Source organism: Opisthocomus hoazin, chromosome 7 (genome assembly GCF_030867145.1).
Source record: "Opisthocomus hoazin isolate bOpiHoa1 chromosome 7, bOpiHoa1.hap1, whole genome shotgun sequence".
Taxonomy (NCBI): domain Eukaryota; kingdom Metazoa; phylum Chordata; class Aves; order Opisthocomiformes; family Opisthocomidae; genus Opisthocomus; species Opisthocomus hoazin.
In genome coordinates, this window is record NC_134420.1 from 48,914,817 (window position 1) to 48,930,152 (window position 15,336).

At 48.9% G+C, this 15,336-nt stretch overlaps 1 protein-coding gene across 5 annotated transcripts in view; it reads right to left on the reverse strand.

The window, feature by feature from the left end:
- ANGEL1 (angel homolog 1) overlaps window positions 1–13,631 on the reverse strand; it is a 30,945-nt gene extending 17,314 nt beyond the window's left edge. For 2 of the 5 annotated variants that reach the window (XM_075425679.1, XM_075425680.1), the window contains exons 1-10: window positions 13,265–13,391; window positions 11,471–12,070; window positions 10,706–10,932; window positions 10,028–10,097; window positions 9,176–9,609; window positions 8,363–8,489; window positions 7,366–7,476; window positions 6,492–6,561; window positions 5,894–6,057; window positions 4,881–5,045 (exon numbers count right to left, since the gene is read on the reverse strand). In XM_075425679.1, the coding sequence (XP_075281794.1) occupies window positions 4,881–5,045; window positions 5,894–6,057; window positions 6,492–6,561; window positions 7,366–7,476; window positions 8,363–8,489; window positions 9,176–9,609; window positions 10,028–10,097; window positions 10,706–10,932; window positions 11,471–12,070; window positions 13,265–13,328 (2,032 nt within the window). In that variant the 5' untranslated portion in view covers window positions 13,329–13,391. The other 3 variants (XM_075425683.1, XM_075425682.1, XM_075425681.1) reach the window with 3 other exon arrangements.
- Between the last annotated feature and the right edge of the window lie 1,705 nt (window positions 13,632–15,336).

Below are 15,336 nucleotides of genomic sequence, written 5' to 3' on the forward strand. Positions count from 1 at the left end.
AACCAAACTTCTACAACTGACAAAAAGAAAGAGCTTGAGGCATGCCAGCTGTTAAATCAGTCATATTGGTTATCAGTACAGCAGGTGAGGTCTCTACAGAAACTCAGTATCATACTTTGAAACACGATGCAGCACATTCAATGGCTTGCGCATTTCGGTGTGACGGCCTGTGGAAAGCACTACAGGCCAGGCAGTTACAGTCTGGTAAGGAGCAGGTCAGAGCCAGCAATTCAATTAATTTGCACAACAGGAAGCCTACTAAAATGAGATGGTATCCCACTAAGGCTTGTGTTCTCCTCCTTTAGACAAGCCATAAAAGGCTTCATCTGCATTTGGATGAACCATGCATACGTCTGCAAATTCCAGTACATCCAACAACAGTTCATTTGTAAGGTGGTGGCAATGGGAGGAGAAATCACACTGTAGCAACACCCTGCTTTGCAGACTGTTTACCAATACCACTCTCAATATCATTAAGCACAGGACACATACCTTGATCTGCTCTTAAAAGAGATTCTCTCCGAGTTGTTGAATTGTTCTTAGAGCCTCTAAAAGACTCCTCAGAGAAGAGGAACTAAGGTCAAGTATATTTCAGAGTTTTCCTGTGCTTCACAAAGCAGGTGGCATACATGGCACTAATGATAAATCTTAAAGTTTGGGGTTTTTTTATATATAACAAGAGTTATCCCCATCTAAGTGTTCGTTTCAGAGCTCCCACCCCTCCCACTTAACTCTTCAGTGCTGAGGGAACCCACTATCTTACGGCTTGACACTATTTAAATGTTGAGTTTATAGTAAAGCTTAGTTAGCCCTAAAGAATTCCACCCATAGCTTTTAACTGAAGAATACAGCTAGAGAAAAAAATCAACATCAGTAACTCAGAAAGATAACTGGATATGGCAGTCATGGGAAAACAGCTGCTGGAAAGATACCTCATAAGGAAAAGGCATGGAGAAATAAGACTTCAAGCGGCAGCCAAGTTTCATTTATTGAGAAAGGGAAAGAAACTAGAGCAATTATGTTGTTTACCACTCCTCCCAGTCCATGTAATTGAGAAAAACTGATTATAAAGGGCATCCTCCTGAAGTAATGAACTTAAAACTCTGAGAAAGTGAAGGAAGCCCAACTTCTATCTAAATAGCATAACTAAATACAGCCTAGCAGCTGTGGTGCAATTTAAGCTATTGTTTAACAGATACTTTGTCAAACACGTGTTTGCCTCTACAGCTGCAAGCTCCTGCAGCTTAGGAGACTGGTAAAAGGGTATGCATACACACCGCCAGCAGTCTCTGGCAGTCCCTGCCCTAAGAACCAGTCTCCCTGAGCTCTGCATCACTACCAAGACGGCATAGATGATCCTACCTCTATGATACCTTCCCTTTCTGAGTGTAGCAGATATTCCCGTTGTTCCACTTTCATAACCATTTACAGAGCTCTCTGTAATTCATCAGAAAACTGTGCTAATGACAACTAGTCATGCATTTAGTTCAGAAACAGTGCTAAGAGCTACATCTGGTATCTTAGTTCTGCTTCCCACCATGAGTTGCTCATTACCACAGCCTCTTACTATATCACTGTGTGCTATTCTTAAAGCATCACAGAACACATTATTATCTCCCTACAACTATATACCAGTTGCTGTTTCAGTGGTAGGGACTCTTTCCACCCACACCACCTCCAAACTTCTACTACAATCCCCCACAGCCAGAGGCATTCACTGGTCTCCAGATCCATTTGACATTAACTCCAAACTGCTACAGAACACAGGGTTTTTCTTTCCTGAAAGAGGTCATCTCTGTAGGGGTCTATATCAGAGCTTCAGGGACAACGATCAAAACCCACAGTGATCCATGCTTCCACTCTGCCTTTGTGCATCTGTATGCAGTCACTAGCAACGATCCTGCATTTCTGAAATAGTTTCACCTATGAATGCCCAAAGAAGCACATGTGAGCCAGGGCTTTGGGAGCTGCAGGTCCCTCTGGGAACTTTCTAACCTTCAGAAATAAAAATCAGAGGACTCGCAGGCATTGTCCTGGGGTTTCTCAGCACATGACTCCATATCCAGTGTTCAACAACTTAACCTTTCCAAGTTCATACCATACTATTTCATGTATACAAAAAGAAAGCATTAGCTTGACCTGTGGAACATTAGATTTCCCAACAAAATATACCTGGAACCTTGAAACCTCCCTGAGAGGTGCCTTCATGCAAGTTACCCAAAAGAAAAGTCAAGTCTTTGCTTCAAGTAAAATGGAAGAAGCATTTGTGATGTTGCAGCACAGCTCCTATGCCTTAGTTACATCACAGGACTGGCAGGGTGCTTTGGCCAGTGCAGGGGCAGCCAGTTCATCCGATGGTGTACTGTGCACACCCTACGGTCTCAACAGGCGGGGCAGGAGGGCTGCTTTCACACAAACACACACTGCCCTCATCAACTGACCATCAGACCTAGCCAGCAATTACAATGGAAGCAGACAGCCGAAGTTGTAAGTGCCAACACGATGTGTCACAGTGGTTTTTGTTTTGCTTTTGGTCGGTTGTTTTTAAACCTTTAGTGTCTTCCAAGTTTCCTATTACAACTTAACTCCCACCAGCTGGTAATCTGCAACCAGGCTGCTTTCTGGCAACTTCTTCTCAAGCCTGGCAGAAAATAAAACTCTCAGTTCACTCATTTCCCTTTCCTCCCTTCCCTTCACAAATACATCCAACAACAAAATCATAGTAAGAGTACTCGCAGAAATTCGTGCAACTGTCAGATAAACAGAGCCACAGAAATGCACTGCTCAGCATCCCTCCCCATGTACAAACACCAGTACCACACTGGAACCATTACCTGTGAAACTAAGGGCAAACACAGCTGCAAACCTGTTCACCCCCAGACTGCTGTTCAGTTATACAGACTCCTACATGTTACCCCAGCTGGGGTAGCAAAAGCCATCCACACATCGCCAGGCAAATACCACACCATCTGGCAGGGGCAAGAAGGGAATATGCAGTCCTTGCAGACTCAGATGGGCACAGAACACAATCCCCACGCACACCACTTGTTTCTGTACAGTTTACAGAGGTGAGCTGTAAAAGATCAGCAGTACTTGCTTTCTTTTGGAGGAAGGGAATAGTTCCTGAACGCAAACCATTTTGCAAGACAAGCTGGATGCCAAACTTCTTGGATTTGGGGATGTGCTGGGAGACAACAGCTAGGCCCACTTCTTCCCTCTCTTCAACTATCATTACTACTCTCTTGTATAGCTAATCTGCCCTCTCCTCTTCCACATCCCAGCCAGCAAAGCCTTGTTGACCAAGTCCTCAGAGGGTTCAGACGCCAGGAGCACAAGGTGCTGCAGTTACTTTGGGTTTTTTCTTAGATGAGAAAAATTTTATTTTTCAATAAAGAAAGTAACATTTAAAATATGAAAGTCCACCAGTACAACACAGGAAGAGAGAACAGTATTTCAAGTCTCCTTGTACCTTCCCAGAAAAACCTGAGGTGCAACTGGATTTCCCTGCCTCATTTGTGAACAGAAGATTGATAATGTTTCTGCCAATGTTGCTGTCATCTCTCACGGGAAAACCAAGCACCAAATGTCAGGCTGAACTGGGGAATCTGGCCTCAGAACAGATACAGTTCTACTGTTTTTGTACTGGCCAAGCCACTGCTGACAAAAGTACACGGATAGATCACCAAAGGTACACTGGGATCCAAGCAACTGACAATCTTGCTCCAACTCACACAGCCTTTCCCTCCCTCCCAATGCCTGTCTAGAGACAGGAGTCCGTCCTACAGGTTCTACCTACCTAAACATGGCTGTCTCCAGAAGAAGGCAGTAGCATGAACTCCAGTCTGGCACAGCAGCATGCTACAGGTTGGCTATCTGACCCCTGGCAGGCTGAATGGAACAGGGACGGCACAGAGAAAGAGCAGGGCAAGTGACAACTATCAGCTTTTCCATCTGATGGCTCTGCTGCCTCTCACATGCCTTTCATTTTCATCTCTCTTTCAATATCTCCCAGACCTACAGCCTCCTGGGGTTGTCATGCCTCACAGGATGATTTTTTCCACCTGATATTCACTGGGAGGATCATAAATACGTTTTCTACAAGTACTAGACTAGGTACTGTTCTGAGACTGACAGAAAGGAAGAGAGCCTTTCCCAAGGCCTCTAGGCTTTTGCTGCAGTTCTAGAGATCCTGAGGCTGGCTCTGTAGGACCCCTGGCTCCATTCCTGGCGATCCCATTCCCTGCTCCATTAGTCACAACAGGCAGCTTCTTGTAGAAACTGCTCAACTACACAAACCCTTCTGCCACCAAGGCAGCCCTTACAAATTATTAAGTAAAAACCACGTCCAAGCAGTTAGCACAGCAACACGACACTAGTCCTGGAAGGACCATACTTCGTAAACTATTACTGAGAAATTAAAAGAAAAAGTGTTCTGGTGTGAAAGAATATCGGTGTTTACATCCTCTGCTCCTTGGTAGCAATTAACTAACCAGAAGTAGGTAGTGTTGCCCCTTTCTTTCCCAGCTCCTTGAAGATCTCACACAGGGACAAATAAACATGGGGAGTTATGCTGGTTCCCACAGCACTAAAACATCTGCTAAACAAAGCAGTGGAACAAGAATCCATTTAAGAGATGGTAATGCCTGAATACAACTGGATGCCCACTGGGAACACAGCTCAGGTCTGCAGACCCACAAAATATCAAAGCAAAAAGCATTCCAACTCTCCCATTCCTGCTTTTTGTGAGGGTGTGAGGGGAGAAAGGGCCTTTTAGGGCATGACAAGGAAAAGAGTTTTCTTGCAAGCAGGTTGTGCAATCCAGAGCCTCAGCTGCTGTATTCAGAACAGCTTTTCTTTAGGGAAAGGGAACCAACACTAACCCTCTCTGAGGCTGGAGATCTCCAAGCCAAAGCTAGCCAGCAGGCAGAGATGATCAGACGAACAAAAAGGATTTGGTAAGCCATTTGCCAGCAGCAAGACATCTTCAGAGAGAAGGGAAAGGCGGCCAAGCAGCTTCAGGGCTCCATCCCGGTAGAGCCTGCGACCTGACAAAGACGGAAAGAAGCATCAGCCAGAGATCAGTGCTGTGGATTAACTGTACACTCACAGAAGGACGCTTGTCAACGCTTTGCTAGTCTTTCCCTGATGAACAAAGACAGCCTGCACAAACATTGCATGCAGCTTTGACCCTAGATGTGAAAGCAGTGAGCATTCTATAATACTGCTGTTCAATAGTTTCATATATATGCAGGCACAGAAATCAAGTATATACTAAATTCACGGGACAGCTGCTTATATGGGAAGTTCCTTTCATGGTACTAAGTCCTAGCAAAAGCTTCAGATTCTCCCCTGAGGAGGAATTTATCTCTTCATTCCTAACCTCCTTCCCAAAGCTGATTCCAACATGATCCGAACCAGCTCAGACACAGTTCCTGGATGCATTTAAATGCAGTCTTTCATCAACATAACTCCTGTTTCAGGCAGCAGAAAGGTGGTGCCATTGTAAGGTAATCAGTCACCACCTTCTTAGGCCAGTGCGTGGTCTCAGTCAGACCACAAGTCCAAGCTTTGAACTTAGGACCCAGCACTGCCTGTTACCAAGAGCACAAGTAACATACTTACACAGAAGAACAGAATCTGTTCTGTTCTAGCTTCCTCAAAAGTCTACACAAGCTAAGCAGCTTCAGTTTTCCCACAGCAAAGATAAACAGTGTCTTCTCATGATACCACAGTAAATGTTGCTTCCACTTTGTGCATCATTTCAGCCAAAGTCACACCCTGTAGAGCAACCCCAGCTTAACAAACTGCACCGCCTAACATGGAGATGCACTCTGGCATGCCTCGCAGCCCTCTCCCAACATCACAGGGATAAGCCTGGCACTGCCACACTCACCTCCTCTGTTCCCATTCTCCACAGGCTCTGCCGAGTAGAAGATATAATCCACGGTGGCTCCAAGCCCCATGGGCATCGTTGTGACCTCCACGCGTCCCCTCTGTGGCAGGAAGTGGCTGTATACAGAGGTCAGGTTGAGGCCGTGATGGATAACGCCTGAAGACCTGCACGTGAACAGCCACTGTTTACCAAGGCAGGAACGAGAATGATGCGATGCTCAGTGCTGCAGTCACAGCTGAAGTTGGACATTTCCTTGCTGATGCAACTGTCCAAACTATTCCTACTTTGTGAACACATAAAAGACAGTCTTTCAGAATTATTCACTCCACTTACACCACAGACAAAGCGGACTATGAACTTCCTTTGTCTCCAATACCCAACCCTGGCTATGCCCTTCATTCTCAGCCTCACCACAATGCTGACAGAAGAGCGCCCAGCTGCTGGGACACCCCTGGGTGCATCTGGCTCTTCCAGACAGACCTCCTTACTCTCTTCCACTCTCACATTTATTTCCATCTTTACTTCAGCCAGATTTTCAGTGCTCAGGAAAACAAGACCAGGCTTGAAGAGCAGGGCCATTGAAGGTGCACCAAATTACCTCGGGACGAATGGCTGGGGATCAGGGTCTTTCATCATGGCAGCAGGCTTGGGCCAGTGTGCAGGGCGGTCTGCAAAGGAGCAAAGAGATTCCAGCCAGACCTACACAGATCCTGGAACAGGCTGCTCATCCCAAGTCTAAGAAGCTTCTCCTGAGACCACACGAATCTTTTTGCCCAAGAAGAGCAGATAGCTTCCAGTCACAGGCACCTTAAAGAAAAATATTCACAGGAAATCCTAGCTCTAAGACTAGCAAGGAACATCCTGAGAGCAGATCAGTGCAAACAACTGAGAAGTCATATTCTCTCCTGCTAAGGACATGTCCTTTAAGTATTTAATACTACCAAAGCTCAGGGTACTTCCACCTTTGCTCTCAAAGAAAGTTCATGTGCCCTAACCTACAGCTTACTCCAAGTGTCTAGAAAGGCAGAACAGAAATGGAGAGAGCAGAACCAGCCATGCCACAATGCCCAGAGGTGAGGCAGTGTCTACTGGGTACCAGCATCCAGAGTCATCTATGTTGTGGCCATTGTGACATTACAGTTTTCAGGCTTGTTCTCCCCCACCAAAAATCTTGAAGCAGGAAAAAAAGGAATATATATATATATATACACACATACACACACATATATATATCCCTTTATAAGAAACAGCCTCCAAAAGAGGCTGAACCTCAGTGCATCTCAACGAACACAGTGTGTATAAGGGTGGTAAGATTGTACTCCTCTGAGCACTCATGGAATCCATCAGCAACCACACAGCCACAGAAGGCACCCTTCTGCCTTCCCCTTTTCTCACCAGGCATTACTTCCACCTCTCGTTTTCATCAAAAACAAGCTAGGAGAGTCTCGAGCTGAAAAATCTCTCGTTAATACCTGGTTTAGCATCTGTCACACCTTCCAAGACGACCAGCTGTGGTGGTCGTTCACAGGCAACATCACAAAAACGAAACTGGAGCAGGAAGTCCCGGCTGTACTTATGTCTGCCTGCAGGGAAAAATACAAGTTAAAAGAAGAAAACAGCTGCAGCAAAGTCACATCTACAGGGAACACCTACACACACTTTGGACCTTTAAACCTCTTAGACCTCTTTAGTTTGAGACAAGTTTTTGTGCTCAAGCACTCTGATACCACGAGAATGGGAATCACTTAATACCCTAAATGTAGAAGAAAACAGACACATAAATGTAGAAGAATAGAGCACAGTTATTGCTGTCCCTTTAGCCAATGCAACAATCATGGTCAGCACCTTAATGAAACAAATTAAGAATGTCCCCTCTGAGACATCACAAGTTCAAGTGACTTTTACGCAGATCAGCTGGTGTGCAAGTCAAAGAAATGTCTGCTGAAAAAGAAAAAACAATTCTGGAGATCAGGTTGAATACAAGTTCTACATTCAAGATTCCAATAAAAGCTATTTAGTGTGGGCTGCTTCTTTTTTTAATCCTCCCTAAGGAGAGTAGACAACAGTCATGATTGTAACTGGGCTCTTAGGAATGATTTCCTAATAGTGGTGTGCAAATACTGCCCAAAACCGCTCCCACAAACACCTGCAGCTGAAAGCTGTGGCTGCTGAACACAGTTTACAACTGCACAGAAGCTTAAGTCTGCGAATATGAAAGAGGCACCTAGAGCAATGGTTACTGGTAGGGGAACATTCAGCTTCTGACTAGAGAAAGAAAGTGACAGAAACTGGGCTACAACAATATACTACAGAAAAATTTAATTTAATTCATACACCAAGGAAATGGATAGAAGGGGAGAATCTTTGCTGAGTGCCTCATTCAACACATGCCCAAGGTACTCAGACAGCAAGACCCACAAACTGTTCATCCTCAGCAAACTCATGTTCTCAGTACATGCTGGAGCTCACTTGATTTCTTTGGCTGGCACAGGGTGATGTATTGGCAACTGTCCGTCACACCCAGCGAGCTCGGCCACAGGGGTGCCAGCAGTTTCCGTGAATACAACTGCTGGGAAAAGTCTTCCTGACCAGACACCTGCAAGGAGGTCAGAAACAGAGAGGAAAGATCAACAACAAAGAGCAGAACTTTTGCAGGCTGTAGACAATGTATATACACTTGCCAAGCGCAAGACAGGAGGATGCCCTCATAGAAAGGCATGAACTAAGCTATTCAGAAGATGGTGCAGACATAATAAACCTTCAGCTGTGTGGGATGAATACGATTAGCCAGAAGTACCTGACAAGATACTTTGCAGGTATCTATTATCCAAGGTGTGACTTAGCTTAAAAGCCGACAATGTATTTGATCATGGATACACAGCAACAGGTAACCACAAGTGACCCTAGCATACGTGCCCATTTCAAACTGTTCTCAGATCAAGCATCCACATAAAATTTCGGTAAGTCTTGGTGGAGTTGTACTCTCCTACACTTCCAGCCACCCAGGCACAAAAATCCCGTAGCCAGGGAGAACCAGGACCTGAAATTCAGTGCTCTACTACCACTGGTCTGCCTCAAGAGAAAGCAAAAGAGCAGCAGTGGAAACAACATGCACACATTTGTCTGCTGCTTTCCCCAGCAGTGCCGGAGGCTTGGGGAAGACGGACGAATAACTGAATTCAGTATTCGGACTACTTCCACACGAGAGAAAGAATGCAGCCATGCACTTCCCTAGCAGCACACAAGAAAGAGCTACCCAATCCCAGTCTGGCTGGCACCTACCTTCCAGGCTGGCATCCCATGGTAGGAAAGCTCACCGTTCCGGATGAATTTGTATAGTGGAGAATCAGGTACAGAGTTCAGGTCTCCACACAAGATGACAGGATAGTAGCTGCCTTCATTGGCTTTTGCAATCTTGTCGATCTCCGCTAGCAGCAAGGCCATCTGGGCCAGTTTGATATCTCCTCGCCGGGGATTGAACAACACATGAGTGTTGGCCACACACAAAGGACTGACCGACTCCAGATCTGGGCCCTCCGGAAGCAGAGGCTGTAGCAGCAGCACCAAGCCCACGTTATCCCGATTGAGGACGTCCAGGCCAGGGCGGAAGTATTCTACGGGGCTGAGGCTGATCAGCTGGAACCTGCTGTGCTTATAGCACACTGCACAGCCATCAGTCTTTGTCCCGGTTCTCCGTTTATAGCAGCACGCAAAGCCTGAAAAGAAAGCATCACCTATGAAAAGGTCTATCCACTCACTGCTTCAGGCCCCATCCAGCTGGGGAGTTCAGCAAGCCTGTGTAGCAGAAGAGGTTCCTACTACATTTGGGTACAGCATTACACCCAGTTCTGTTCCAATAACCACAGTTTATCATTTATCATTGAGGGTATTTTGTCTCTCCTTGTCCTTCTAGGACCCTCTCAGTTTTGTTGCTCTGATCTGTCAACTCCGAGAAAGATCAGTTACAAAAGAAAGGGCAAAAAGGCCAGTCAGACAGCTCAGAAGTAGGGCCAGCAGCCACCTGGCAAACAGGAAGAGCTCTCTCAAGACCAAGAGCTTTGAAGACGTGAAGCAGGAAGCACTGCTTGGCCAGTCCCATGAGCTGGAGGTACAGACACACAAAGCAGGACATACCCATCTCCTTGAACGTCGGTTCCAGCTGCTCCCAGTAATGGTTCTCTTGTACCTCCTGGAGACACAGAACCTGGAAGGAAGGCAGAGACCTCACTCGCTCCACCAGTATCTGCTAGTTACCTTGTTTTGGGGAAGGAAGAAAGCATAAAAGTGCACTCACATACCAACCCTGCAGCTAGAAATTACTGCAACTCTGTCCTGTACTTTTCAGATAGAAAGCAATAACTTTCTAGGTCACATTAGCTGATCATTCTGCTTTCCAGTGATGAGGCAGAAGAACCTTCATCACAGAAACACGACTCCAGGAGTAGAGAAACTCACAAAGTCCTCTTCTATGCAGGCTTCCCCTCCTGTGCTGCCTTATAAACCTAGTCTTTTCCTCCCCAAACACACATTCTCTCTTCTTCCTCTGCTTCTGCTGTTTAAAGAAGTTAAGCCCTGCTATCAAAGTATGACTAGTTTCTACACAACACAACCAAAGCAAGACAGACACCAAAAAATGTATGCATAAGGCTTCAAACACTCTCAGAGGAATCAGTGTTCAGTTACCAAGCAGGTAGTATCTTCCTAGGACTTCCCCTCACCCGACCCCCTTATTTTATTTTTTAATGTTGTTCAATCAAACAAGGAATCCAAATTCTGGTGACACTGATGTGGGAAGGGCTTGTTAATACTCACATCAGGATCCCAGTGCTGGATCTCCTGCAATAGGTTTGGAAGGCGGTAGTTCCAGTTCAGGATGTCTGGATGACAGTGGAGATACAGATCAATGCCCTGCTCCACCAGGTCCTGGGCAAGGATGTTGTAAGACATAACTCGAAATTCAAAGAGAGGAGTGTTTTTCGAGACCTGTTCTAGCACACAGGGCTGAATAGAAAGATCCTCCCAGTCTCTCCATAAAATCTCTATATGCAAGAGACAAAAAGCCAAGTTACAGCCATGCCGGGTACGCTGCTGATACTTCTGTTCCCCTGGGACCCAGAAAACAGCCATTCTCATTCTCAAAGCTAGGGTGTTCGAGCCTCTGAGCAAGCCCTCACCCACTCTGGTTTCCAGGTGATTTTTTTGGATGCCTTTGGGTAGTCATCAACACAGGTGGCATAACAGAAGACCAGAGTCAAGAATATCGAAACACTCGACCAGCTTTTGAGTGCTTTTTATATTATAAAGGCAGCACTTGCAAACAGTTCCTGGGAAATGAACACATACTGATGTTCAGACCAGACAGTCTAACTAGAGACTATCTACAGACTACTAGCTGTGGCCAGCCCTCCCTCAGCAAAAACTCACTTTAGAGTTTTCACTAGCAGATCCTGTCAATTCTGCATGGACAGATACAATCAATGTCTTATGGACAGCAAGCCCGCACACAATGGCCTGACCACATTCACTACAAATGCCAGTCCCAAACCGAATGTTAGTGTCAGAGCTGTGACTACTGACCATGGTAGGGTACCTCTGTCAGGAGAGGACAAAATTGTATCGTATCCTGAATCGGCCAGGCTGGGGGCTCCGTTGGCACGATCTCTGCATCACGCGCTAAACTCCAAGCCAGCACAGCTGGGTCTTCATTTTGCACGTCTACATCGATAGTGGCACAGCCAGCTATCTGGTGATCCGTCTGTGGCACCACAGCTGCCCAAGGGGCACTGCCTGCTACAGCCACTGGTTCTTCCGCTGGTAATTCTGCCAGTTCAGTCACTGCATGATCTTGTGGTTCTGAAGAAGCCAAGGCGTGTAGCTCTGTGAGCTGCTGACCAGCACACCTGGTGACTTCTGGAGCCAAATTCAGGTCACTGAGGCTAGTCATCAATAGCTCTGAACCTTCTAACCAGTCACTAGTGAGTGTAACCGATACCTTCCCCACTGCTGGAGCACTCTCACTGGCTGGCAAATCCCCTGCTCCTTCCTCCAGCCACTGCTGGAGAAGGGCTTCTTGCTCTTCTGGGACCGACCGTCCTCTGGTGGCAGCAAAGATGTCTTCTACCTGGGTGGACGTGCTCTTCGCCAGAAGCACATTCTTTCGACAGGTAAAGAAAGCATCTGCCATTTAAAAACAAACAAAACCAACATAAAACAGACGGAAATCACTTCTCATTCACTTTTTTCTTTTTGCTGTGCATTTGCTGTAACTCAGTGCAATGCAACCCTTCAGTAGAGCAACCCGAACAACTGTCTTCTCTGAAGAAAAACAGTTACTGTCTTGAGTCACTCACCCTGCCTCCTCCTGAACACTAGGCCACAGTGCAATTCTAGTTACGTTAGTCAAAGTCACTGAAACTGTACAGGATGGCAACAGCTTTAACAACTCTAGGAAAGGCAATCCTAATTTATGCAGTGCCACAGCCAGTCAGCCAAGCTAAAAGGCCTTGTGGCAAATTATCAGCTCTCAGCAGCACGTGTAAAGGCACAGTCTTTAGAAGTTAGCTGATGGGGTGCACGAGCTAAGAAGCCAAGATCTTCTAGATGACCACTTGGAGCAAGTTTCTTTCCAGGGATTGAGTAAGAAAGTAGTGCTCAGCTAAAAGGATCAGGAGTCAGCAACATCCACGTGTCCTTTTACTGTTATCTTTTGCGTCACAGCTTTCTGTACGTGTCAGAAAGGGAGCTTTAAGAACCGCACTCCTCCCTGTAGTTCTGTAATTAAGTTCATGAACGCCAGGAACACCAACGTACCGAGGTGAGATTTTCGCACACCACCAGCCAGGCACACCTAGAGCCTGGTTTAGTCACAAGAGCCTTCTACTACAGGAGAGGAGCTGCCTTCGAGAGGACTCGGCTAGCTGCTCGCTGTGCTCGCGGCGTGCCAGCGGCCGGGGGCCGGGTCCAGGCCAGAGGGCGGCTTTACTTCCCGCACTGACGCGCAGCAAGAGCCCACCCACGGGTCCCCCGGCGCCGGTGCTCGGGCAGCCGCAGGCCTCGGGGCAGCCCAGCTCCAGAGACCTCCCCGAACGCGCCGCGCAGGGCCGGCCCGGGCGGCCCGGGCCTCCGCGCAGACCGCCATCCGCCGCTGCAGTACAACGGCCGGCAGCCGCCCCCTCCGTAACCCGGCGCACCGCACCGCCCCGGGCCCCCCAGCTGCCCGCCCCGCTGCCGGGCACCTGGCCCGGCCCCGTCCCCCAGCCGCCGAGGCCCCTCCGGCCGCACCCCCTCAGGCCGCGGCGGGGGAAGGCGAGGGGCACCCGCCCCCAGCCCCGCCGGGCCCCCGCCGCCGCCGCCCGCCCGGGGCCGGGTTACCTCGGAGGGCGCGGAGGAGCCACGCTGCCGGCAGCAGCACGTAGCAGAGCACGGTGCCGATCATACCGGCCTCCTCTGCCCCCGGCCCGGCCCCAGCGAGGCGAGGCGACGCGCCGCGCCGCGCCGCGCCGGCCCCGCCTTACCAACGCCCTGACGGCGCGGCCGCGGCCTCGGCTCCGGTGCCGCGCAGGCACTCACCGCTCCGAGCCGGCACCGCACCGGGCTGCGGGCCGCCCCGGGCCTGGCCTGCCTCCTGCCCGCCACCCGGGCCGCCCCGGGCCTGGCCTACCTCCTGCCCAACGGCCGCCCCCGGTAGGCCGCGGCCCAGCTGGGCGGCCCCGGGCGGGTGGGGCCGCGCCCGCCCCGGTGTGGGGCAGGAGCGCAGCCGGGGCACCGCACCCGCCAGGCCCTGCGGCGGGACCCGGCAGCGCTGCCGCGCCTGGGGGGTCGGGAGTTGTGACCCTAAGCGGGGGGGCGGCAGCCCCGCCACCCTGAAATCTGTGTTTTCAAACAAAAGTTTGCACACTACCCACCCTGTTATCCAGAAATGCAAACGGGAACGGAAAATTTCCAGGAATTCTTTTCCCCTGGAAAGCCACCAAGCAAATAAAGCAGATGAGTTAATAATTACACAGGCTTCGCACACACGGTCGGTGATGGTCAACGTTTCGCAGAGCGCAACCGCTGTGTGAGCGAACGCCGCCGGGGACGGGCGACACGCCTGCGCGGTGCGGGAGCGTGCTGGCCCTCCGTGTGCTGCTCACAGGTCTTCACGGCTCTGCAGCGTCACTCCCTCCCACCTGCCTGCCAGCACTCCGGCAAGTAGAGACCTGTCACGTGCTGAAACCAGACAGTTTCATACAAAAAGAGGTGTCCTGGCTGAAGTCCACGTTTTTAATCTTCTGCCTCGTTCCACAATCAAATGTGTGGAACATCTGAAGGCAAACAGATCAAGCTGAGCACTGCTGTGGCTTTTCACACCAAATATACACTCCTAATGTGTGATCTCGGTAGCCCTCTTCCAAACTCTCTTTGAGATGGGCACTTGCGATGAAGTCAACACTCATGTCCTCCCTGCCTTTTGCGCTGACGAGAGCTGCCAAACTGCTCCCTTAATGGTGACCAGCTGCTGTCTCATGGGTTATACTCAGATGAAACACTTTTTGACAGACAACCTGCCTCCTACCCTATTTGTGTATGGTGATCAGCAAAACGGGTGTCCAGGCTAGGATCTGACCTGATGTTATCATGTATATAAATAATAGAATCATAGAATCATAGAATCATAGGTTGGAAAAGACCTCTAAGATCACCGAGTCCAACCATCCACCCAACACCACCATGCCTAATAATGGCATAATATCATGAAGTGCCACATCTACACGTTTTTTGAACACCTCCAGGGATGGTGACTCAACCACCTCCCTGGGCAGCCTGTTCCAATGTCTGACCACTCTTTCAGTAATTTTTCCTACTATCTAACCTAAACCTCCCCTGACCCAGCTTGAGGCCATTGCCTCTCGTCCTATCTCTAGTTACCTGGGAGAAGAGACCAACACCCGCCTTACTCCAACCTCCTTTCAGGTAGTTGTAGAGAGCAATAACGTCCCCCCTCAGCCTCCTCCAGACTAAACAGCCCCAGTTCCTTCAGGCGCTCCTCATAAGACTTGTTCTCTAGACCCCTCACCAGCCTCACTGCCCTTCTCTGGACACGCTCCAGCACCTCAGTGTCCTTCTTGTCGTGAGGGGCCCAAAACTGAACACAGTACTCCAGGTGCAGCCTCACCAGTGCCGAGTACGGGGGCACGATCACCTCCCTACTCCTGCTGGCCGCACTAGTCCTGATACAAGCCAGGATGCCGTTGGCCTTCTTGGCCACCTGGGCACACTGCTGGCTCATGTTCAGACGGATGTTGACCAGTACCCCCAGGTCCTTTTCCGCCAGGCAGATTTCCAGCCACTCCTCGCCAGTAATCCCACCAGTCTCGTTTTCAAATCTCCAGTTATAAAACACCACAGACCATAGACACAGTGACTTGTCTCAAATCCCACAGATGTCTCTAGCAAAGCAC